General features: G+C 37.2%; 1 protein-coding gene across 1 annotated transcript in view; it reads right to left on the bottom strand.

The window, feature by feature from the left end:
• Nucleotides 1–420: 420 nt before the first annotated feature.
• LOC141488151 (solute carrier family 22 member 1-like) overlaps nucleotides 421–10,127 on the bottom strand; it is a 46,783-nt gene continuing 37,076 nt past the window's right edge. The window contains exons 10-11 of the mRNA XM_074187972.1: nucleotides 3,439–3,535; nucleotides 421–1,309 (exon numbers count right to left, since the gene is read on the bottom strand). Of these exons, the coding sequence (XP_074044073.1) occupies nucleotides 1,243–1,309; nucleotides 3,439–3,535 (164 nt within the window). The 3' untranslated portion in view covers nucleotides 421–1,242. The remainder of the gene's footprint in view (nucleotides 1,310–3,438; nucleotides 3,536–10,127) is intronic.

Genomic DNA, 10,127 nt, shown 5'->3' with positions numbered 1-10,127 from the left:
AAGACTCATGTCAACTCAAATAGAATAAACTAAGCAGAACAAGAAAAACATATACATATGACTGCAATAATATAAATAGAAAGGTCAACAACAAACCTGAACCTTGTGTATTTATAATGACCAAACTGGGCCCAGGGATTAGTTGAAGAAAATAGACTTCCCTTCTTCCTTTGCAGAGGAGGGGAATTAAGGGTGTGGAACATAGTGGGTACTATCACTCTCAGCTGATGTCTTGGTTCAACATTTTTTTCTTTTTATATTTTTAGAAGCATGGCTTACTGGAGAGGAGAAGGAAGGGATATATTTGAAAATGAAGGGAATATAAAAACAAAAAAATTTTGTGAAAATAAAGAGAAAACTATTTTCAAAAGGAATCAAGGAAGCTTAAACTCACTACACATTAGAGAAAAGGCTCCAAAGTTTTGAGAGTCAAATGTTTATTTCTAACAAAGAAAGACAATCATCAAAGATCAGAAATCTAGAAGCAATGAAGAATTGTAAGACCCAACATAACAGATCTGCCCTGTTCTTGTAAAATGTAATTAAATAGTTGGATATCCTTCACATAACCCTTGATATTTTATGTTTAGTATCAGACTTTTGTGCACAAATGGAACTTTAGAGGTCATTTAGAACCTGAAAGACAAAATAGTTTTAAAAAGAAAAATCCATTATATATCTTCAGATGAAGAACCATTTTTATCCCTGAATCATGATCTTGATTACCTCTGGTTATGAGTTATTCATACCAAAAAATTTCATAATCTAACCACATTTAATTCAAAATGCCTATATTTTTGGAAGGATTCAGAAGAAAGAAGAAGTACTAGATTTGTTATTTCATCATTGGTATAGGGGTCTCCAGAAAAAATAACTTTCCTTACCAATGCAGATTGTCATTTTCTCTGGTAATTTATAGTCCTAGAGAATTATCTGGAAGTTAAGTGGCTCACCTGGGTCACAGAGCTAGTACCTGATACATAATACTTATTAATTGATAATAAAGTTATGACCATAACTAGTGATGACTTCAGTGGGTTAGTGGAAGAGCACAAACAAAATCAGAAATGATTTTTTGAGACTGCTCATTGCCTTCAGTAGAGCTGAGCCCTTATGGACAAGTTTCCGAGTAGCAGCAATGGAGCAAGACTAAGAAGAAATGTGTGCTTCTCCTCATGCATTTCTGTGGGTTAGTCAATCTTCCTTGACCCAACAGACCATTCCAGCAAGGCCATATCTTTTTCAGTATTCCACATCCTTGGATTTTTCTTTCTGAAGGAAGATTTTGCTTTCTTTGGGCTTTTTCTTCCTGTTGCAACCACACAAAACAAGACAAGATCAATCAACCTATTAAAAAGGAGTAGCTTAGAAGAAAGAATGAGTCACTCAAGGAGCAAAAGGAAAAGATCTAAAATACAACAGACAATGCAGAATTCTTAGAATAGCTGCAATAAATGATAATAATAGTAGTAGCTAACATTGAGGTTTAAGATTTACAAAGCATTTTTATACACTCTCATTTGATCTAAAAACAATTATTTTGCAAAGTTTCATCCTATTAAATAGACCTGGGAAAGATCTTAATTTAGAAAGACCAAGGTCACCCATTGTATCCTGAGACATCACCAATCATCTTGATTTTTGTCTTGCCATTGGACTTAGTTGACTCTGGAGGAGAGAATGAGGTTGATGATTTTGCATAATTCTGCCTCACTTAAATCTAATTCATGGAAAAGTCAAGACATCATTCTGGTGATGTCATTTGTCTTCTTCAAAAACAAAGAATAAACAATAATAATATTAAATATATTTAAACTCCAGACTTTTTTTTGTCCTTCATAAGTATAATGAGGCATTTTCAGCTGGAATTTGTCCAAAAGAAATGGAATGCCAGAGTATTGAATGTGTTTTTCTGTGTCATTAAGAAGAGGAAATAAGGAACAATTTGGAGAAATATTGCCATGAATGAATGATAACCAGGACTACATTTAGAAAATTCAGCACATTGTCACACTGAAAGTGCTCATATTCAAGAGGAAAGGAAACATATCATCAATTAACTTTCCTTTCAAATTAAATCAACAGATAATTATGTCCCTTCCCTTGGCATTTTCCTTTCAAAGTAGAATATCAAAATTGGAAAATGATCTCTTTAGCAAGGGGTTGAAAAGAATTGATATGGATTTTTTTATTCCACTCCAGAATCATTCATTTGGGAATACAAATGACTCAAATGGCAATGCTAAAATATTAAGAAATACAGATTGAGTCACTAAAGAATGATGAACTTGGGGTCATAGGACCTGATTCTGAATCCTGTTTCTAACATCACTATCTATGTGACCTTGGGCACTTTAGTCACTTTACAACTTAGTTCTTGATTTTCTGTATCTGCAGAGTTTTTGTTAAATGTTTTTGGTACAGGGTATTCATTTGGGGATAATGGTTATAAAAACAAAAAAATAGCAATTAAGCTTTTTTTTAAAGGACTCAACCAGTATAGACAAAGGAATTGGAATAACTCTATATATTGAAACAGAGGATCATTTTCAAAAATGTACCCAACTCAGTTGTAAAGTTGTAAAACTTTCAAGAATATAAGCTCCTAGGGGTGGCTAGGTGGTACAATGGATAGAGCACTGGCCTTGAAGTCAGGAGTACCTGAGTTCAAATCTGGCCTCAGACACCTAACAATTACCTAGCTGTGTGACCTTGGGCAAGTCACTTAACCCCATTGCCTTGAAAAATCTAAAAAACAAGCAAACAAACAAAAAAAAGAATATAAGCTCCTAGAGGGCAGGGAATGCTTCACTTTTTCTTAAGAGTCCCTAGTGCCTAACCCACAATTAATAATAGATGAATGACAATAAATTAATATTATAAATAATATTATATTCAGATTAATAAATGTTTGTTAGTCACCCTGTATATGCTGTCTTTCCTCATTTTGACACATGCATTCCCCTTTCAAACACTAAAACCACCAAGGCTATTAGCTTCTTTTTCTGGGTCCTGAAAGATAAGCTTCTATTGAAAAAATATGAAGTACAGACATTTGGAGTCATTCTCAAAGCAGATCAAAAGTTTTTTTGTTGTTGTTTTGGTTTCCCATAGATTTATAACCTCCTATAAATCAGGAGGAAACCTATCCCACTTGGAGAGAACAAAAGTTCCCAGTGGATTTCCTCATTCTGTAGCCTGGATTGCAAACATTGTTCTCCATCTGTGAATGTATATTCCTGCCCTGACAAAGGCAGGTTCATCCTCTCTTCTCCCCAACCCTTGCTCCCATATTGTTAGTGGAATTAGAGACTCCTGTCTCCCTTCTCCACATAGGAAGCAGAGAACCAAAGTTTAGAACTTAAAGTCTGATTGTTTGTAAATAGCATTTCTGAGGACAGCTTCCTGTTCCCAAGGACCACTGCAGCAGCATCTTACCCCAGGTTCTCAGCATCTTCAATGGTCTCTGGTAACACCTTCCCCTTTGTCTCTGGTAGGAGCAATACCAATCCACAGGCAACGGCACCAAGCAAAGCTTCAAACAAAAGGAAAGTAAGAGAACTAATGAGTAGCAGGTATTTTGAGATCATTTTAGATTTGATGATAATTTGGACCATAGTATGGAAACCATTGTGTTTAGACATTTAAAGCTTTATCAGATCCTTACAGTAATTGAATTAAATCAATTAAGGTAGGGTGCTTGAAACTTACTTCTTACCAATGAATTAAAGTCAATGAAACAAGGAAATGTAACAGATAAAAAAAATGTTAGTTCTTCCTTCCCCCCCAAAAGGAAGTTTCTTTTCCCATGACACACAAGAGGATAACTGAGATAGTTTTGAGGCTAGAAGAGGCAATCTCATGTTATTTTATCCCTCCCACATATTAAGGAAGGCCTCTGGCAACTTAAATGGGAGGAAATCAACCCAGGGAGTCTGATACCTCATGTATATCCTTACAAGTCAAAAGCTGGACAAGGCAATGTCCTTAACCAGATGTAATTCATCATGCTCAAGGGCAGCCGAGCATAGCAGGGTTGGTACATCTGAGCCAATGAAAGTTCCTTACGTGTTTGGCCTTAACATTTAGATAGGCTCCAACCCAGAAGGTTTATGACAGCTCTAAAAAAAGGCTCACCCTTGCTCTCAGCTCTGAGCCTTCCCTGGTACCAAAGCAAGAAATAAAAAAAAGTCAAAGTCAAAGTTCCAGAACATAGTGAAGAACTTATAAATATCTTACTTTCCAGACCTCTTTTTATAAATTTCAGAATCAGGGCTGGGGAGGAGGCTATAAGGGATCACAGAAGGGATCTTGAAGGCTGTCCGGAGCAGCCCACACCTGAAAAACTATCCCTTCTATGACACACACAAGGAGGGGCCGGCCAGTCTTTGCTTAAAGACCTCTAAGCAAAAAAAAGAAACCCAAGAAGCAGAGCCCCAAAGCAGCCAATTTCATACTTGAATCAATGCAATAACTGTGAAGTTGTTCCTTCAATTCAGGTGAAATATGCCTCTTTGCTCCTAATTTTGCACTCTGTTGCCTAGTAGAACAAAGCTGTAGTCTCTCTTATACGTTAAGAATCCTTCAGAGTTGAGGATCACTATCATGGACATCTCATCTCAAGTTAACACCCCCCCTTACTTTGTTTAACAGACAGTTGTTGACAGACTGATGCTACTTCTTCATATCCTCCTATGGCATGATCCCTAGCCCCTTCAGCAGCCTGATTCTCCTCTTCTGATCATCTATCTCTAACTTAGGCCTTCCCAAAGGCTGCTAGCAGGGTGGAGTAGGGAGATGCTAGCTGGAAATCTGGAAAAATTGAGTTTGAACTTTGCCCCTAATAGGCACTGAATGTGTGGCCTTGAATAATTCAGTTAATCTCTCCTCCACGCTCCTAAAACTGTCAGTTATATCAAATGAGAGAAGAGGAGAGAAAAAGAGAGGGGACGGGAGGGGAGGGGAGGGGAAGAGAAGGGAGTGGAGAGGAGAGGGAAGGAAGGGGAGAAAAGAGGAAAAGGAGTAAAGAAAAGAAGGAAAGAGAGAAGGGGAGAGAGTAGGAATAGAAGAAAGGAAGGAATAGATAAAAATAGATAAAATGAATAAATGAGTGAGTAAAGTAAATAAGTTCTATTGGATGGAGAAACTGGATGGAAAACAATCCAAAATTATAAGACTGGTAGCATCTTCAATCTTAATTAATATCTACTAATAGAAAGATAATACAATAAAGTTAAAAAACCATAAATGATAATGACCCATTATTACTTTTGATGAGGACTGGAATATACACATCGTCCCTCATATATCATATGGTTAATAATTCTGAAATGTGAGACTGATGTTTTATGTTAAAATGCTTTAGCATTTTAGTTTATAGATGTCTTAGAAAATACTGCAATGTTACTTACTATAGTTACCAAATATTTTAACATAGTGAAGTAAACAACGAGAATATTGCACAATTGAGGAAAAGATTCCAACACTGTTGCCCTCTGCAAGGCCCCTCTTACTGTAGAATTGGGCTCTGCCTCCCACCCCCCCTTCTACCCTCCCCCATGTTTGCATGTCAGTAAATCAGGTTAAACACCAAGGCAGTTTAAAGGGGAAATAAAGAAATCAAGTAAAGGTAATATGAAGTCTGAGGGTTCAGGGAACTAAGGAGAGATCCATTTGCAAGTTGTGCTTTGGATGGGGTCAGTAGGAAAGGCAGGGAGTGATGCCAAAAGATCAACAGATTTGTCAACAAAGGATGGACCTTGTTTTGAAACCTGGTTTATGCCACTCACTCTCTGAAGGACCTTGGGCAACTCATTTCCTTTGAAGTTTGGCCAGATGACTTCAAGGTCCCTTCCAGCTCTAATTCTAAACTCCTATGACTTCTGATCTATGTTCCTTCCAGCTAATTCTATGAGTGCATGAACCTAAGGTCTCCTTAGCACCAGGGAGCAGAGGAACTAGAAGTAGCTGAGTGGCACAGTGTCTCCCGTAAAGGAAACAGCCAGACCAGGAGTCAGGAAAACCCAAGTTCAAATGCAGCCCCAAACCCTTACTAAACTGGGTGGCATAGGGCATGTCCTGGAAGCTTCTGTCTGTCTCAGTTTCTTCAGCTATAAAAGGGGTTGATAATAAAAACCATTTACTTCTCTGGGTTATTGAGAGGATCAAATAAGATAATATTTGTAAAGGGTTTTGCACAGTGCTTAACATATAATAAGTGTTTAAGAGATGTTTGTTTCCTTATTTTCTCTATACTGACTGCCTCAGGGAAGGAGTAGAGTAAGAGAGGTACAGCCCATAGAGAATTATAAGATCATACAATTTTAACCTAATCTTATTATGGGTTCAAATCCTTTACCAATCATATGACTTTAAACAACTCATTTAACCCTTTTGGAGCTCCATTTCGAATGAGGGAGGCTAAATTAAACTGCTTTTTACAGATAAAGAAACCATAATCGGAAAGATTAAGTAATTTGCCTTTTGCCACATAGTTAATTTGTGACACAAGATGAAAAATAGTGCCAGCCTGTGAAAAAAAAGGTGCTGAATTTCAGATTAGTGGTCTTGAGTTCAAATCCTGTCTTTGCCTATGACTGGGCAAGTAATTTAATAGCTCTTAGCCTCAGTTTTCTCATCTGTAAAAGAAGATGGTCAAACTAGATGACCTATAAGTGCCCTTCCAGTTCTAAATAGATGATCCCATGAATCCAGGTCTCTTGCTTCTCAATTCATTTCTCTTTGCACCATAATACATTACCTCTTTCTAATATTCTCAATATCCCATGGACAATTCTGCATTTAAGCTAATCCAGTGTGAACTTCTAGACCCTTATCCTTTTGACTTAAAGGGATGGGAGACAGAAGAAATAGGGAGAGGCAAAGGAAGTGTCTTAAGGAAGCCTTCCAACCTCTCACCTCTTTCTCCCTGGACACAGATAAAAAGAAAGTAGTGGAATCCAACTGGGTCACCACTGTAAGCTGCAGTGACCACAGTTCAGTAATTACCCAACTGGAGTTGGATGATAAAGTTTGTGAGGGCAAAGAGAACTTTTTCCATTATCCCTCCTCTCTGAAAGGACAAGATGCCCTTTCAGCTGGGTCCTTAGGGGGTCTAAGAATTAAGTCAGAACTCCAGAGTAAACAACAAAACACTCAAAGTATTGTTCCTCCACTGGAAAATAAACTACATTCACTAGACTATCTTTTCCTTTATTGAAGAAACTGAGGTTCTGACACTTAAGGGATTTGCCCATGGTCTAACAGTCAGAAAATAGCCGAGGTAGGTTTTGAATCCAGTGCTCCTGAGGCCAAGTCTGTTTCTTTATCCATTGTCTCGTGTTTTCTTTCACTAAGGCACCATCCATCTTCAAGGCAGTAACGTCATAAAAGGAAGGAAATATAAGGGAAAAAATTGCTCATGGTGGAATTTCAGGTACCAGTTGGGAATTCTGTGAAGTTTATCTGGAATACTCACATCAAATCATGGAGTCAGAGGATCTGGGTTCAAGTTTTGACTCTATCAATTATACCCTATGTGACTTTAGTCAAGTCGGCTCAATTTATCCAAGTTTCAGTTTTTTCATCTTTTAGAACAATGATAAATGGTACTTTTCATTAAAAAAATAACAAAAGAAAGGGTCAAGAACAGAACTCATGGCATCTGTTATCTCTAAAGCAATGTAGAATTACAAGTTAAGCTTGACATTCTAGTAAAAGAAGAGATCACATAGATACCACCAAGTTTTGTGAGACAGGACTCTTGCCTGGAATATGGCAATGAAAGAGTATACCTTATTGAAAATAAATAGATCCAGGGGCAACTGGGTAGCACACCAGACCTGTAGTCAAATCTCAGTTCAAATGTGAACTCAGACACTTAATAATTGCCTAGCTGTGTGACTTTGGGCAGGTCACTTAGCCCCATTGCCTTAAGTAAAAAAATTTTACACTAAATAAATAAATAAATCAATCCAATAAAAGAAACAGGACCAGGTGTCTGGAATAAATACACATCTATTGTAAATGCATTAACTTGGCAAAAAGCAACTAAGGTAGGTAAGTATAAAAGGAAAGAGAAACAGTGATATTTTTGTCCCAGTACTCTACAAATTGTTTAGTCAGATGGAGGAAATAGATGATGTTTTCTGCATTTAAATTGGCATAGAGAAAACAAAGCAGAGGTAGAGACTTCAGTTATCCGAATATCTCCTAGAACTTTCATTCCATTTCAAAAAAAAGCAGATTATTGACAAATTCTCCACTTGACATCCTTCAAAAGGTTGAATTAATAATGTGTTGAACCTATGCCTAATTCTAGACATGAAAAAACAAGTTGGTGAAAAATAATGATATTAATAGTAACTATCATTCCTGTAATACTTTAAAGTTTGCAAAGCACTTTACAAATATCTCATCCTCACAACAACCCCGGGAGGTAGTTATTATTATAATAATTATTATTATTATCCTTAGTTTACAGAAACTGAAGCAGACAGATGTGAAGTGTCTTAATTAGGATAACATAGCTAATAAATTCCTGAGGCTGGACTTGTACTCAGGTCCCCCTCACTTCAGGTCTTCCTGACTCTATCCAATGTAACAGCTAGAAAAGGAAACAATTGGAAATTTGAAATGTTACTCCCTCTCTCCTTTCTCAAGTTCAGTATCTGATTCACAAACTATTTCTCCCAACTCCTATCTCTATACTTCAGCAAACATATTGACCTCTCCTCAAATATACAAATCTCTCACTTCATCAATGATCTCAGCATCTATGACCCTGCCTACATCTCAGTCTCCTATAGGGTTGATTATTCTTTAGATAACACCATAATGAATAAATAACCATGCTAATACCCCATCATCCATAATCCTAAGATTTCCTTTTCTGGTAATAATCTATCATTTTAAAACTCCCTCTGCCTCAGTCCTCTAAATTTATTTGTCATCCTTGTCACCCCTTCTACCTCTCCCTACTCTTTCAACTATTTCCTTCATAGCCCTAACTTTATACTCAACTATGCATTATCCTCTACCTATGAATTCCTTCTCCCATTGATTTATCACATCTACATTTTACTGAATCCCAATCCTGATTCTCACTGTTGTTACTGTTCAGTTGTGCCTTACTCTTTGTCATTTGGAATTTCTTTGGCAAAAATACTGGAATGGTTTGCCATTTCCTTTTCAAGCTCATTTTACAGATGAGGAACCCGAGGCAAATAAGGTTAAGTGATTTGTCCAGGATCACACAAATAGAGAATATCTGAACCCAGGTTTGAACTGAAATGATGTCTTCCTGACTCCAGGCTCAGCACCTATCCACTGTGCTACTTAGCTGACCTAAAAGCTGCATTTCCTGATTTATCTCTATGAATTTCTTTCTCCGTTTCTATTCTCATGCTTCTGAACATCTCAGGAGGATGTCATATAATCTGAGACTAGGATTAGACTCATTAGAGATGATATCCATTGAACATCAGCTGAGCCTCATTGCTATACGATGGTCTTCTTATTCTTCTGAATTACTACATTTCTCGTTTCCAACAGTATTTGTTCTAAACTTCCTTAAACCAAATCAACACTCTTCATTCTCATTTCTGGCATCTCAGGACCTCATCTTCAACTCTACTGGAAACTATTTGTCCTGAGCTTCTTCTTCTGTCTTACTAGGCACCCCAGATCCTCTCTACATCAACCCCTTCCCATCTACTATTCATTTGTTCCAGTCTATGAGGAAGAGAAGTCCTTTTTTGCCATGGCCAATTTGTGTCCTTGATCCCAGACTCTCCCATCTCCTAGAGGTATTTGTCCTCTTTCCTTCTTTGCCTCCCTCTTGCTCACTCTTTCTTTCCTTCTCATTTTCTTCTTATTTATTAGTTCCTTCTACAATAACGACAGTCAAGCCCAGTTCTTCTGGGCTTTCTGATTTTAAAAAGCCTTCTACCTTCTCCTTTTACAGCTAAATTTCCAGAAAGAAACAATTATACTTGCTTCTTTCATCTTTTTACCTCCTATCCACTTCTTAAGTCTTCACAATCTGGCTTCCAACCCCAATTGACTGAAACTTCTCTTTCCAAAGTTGTCAATAAACCTGTAATAGCTAAATCTAATGACCCTCTATC

This window comes from Macrotis lagotis, chromosome 5 (assembly GCF_037893015.1).
Source record: "Macrotis lagotis isolate mMagLag1 chromosome 5, bilby.v1.9.chrom.fasta, whole genome shotgun sequence".
Lineage (NCBI taxonomy): Eukaryota > Metazoa > Chordata > Mammalia > Peramelemorphia > Peramelidae > Macrotis > Macrotis lagotis.
This window is presented reverse-complemented; position numbering and strand designations above follow the sequence as displayed.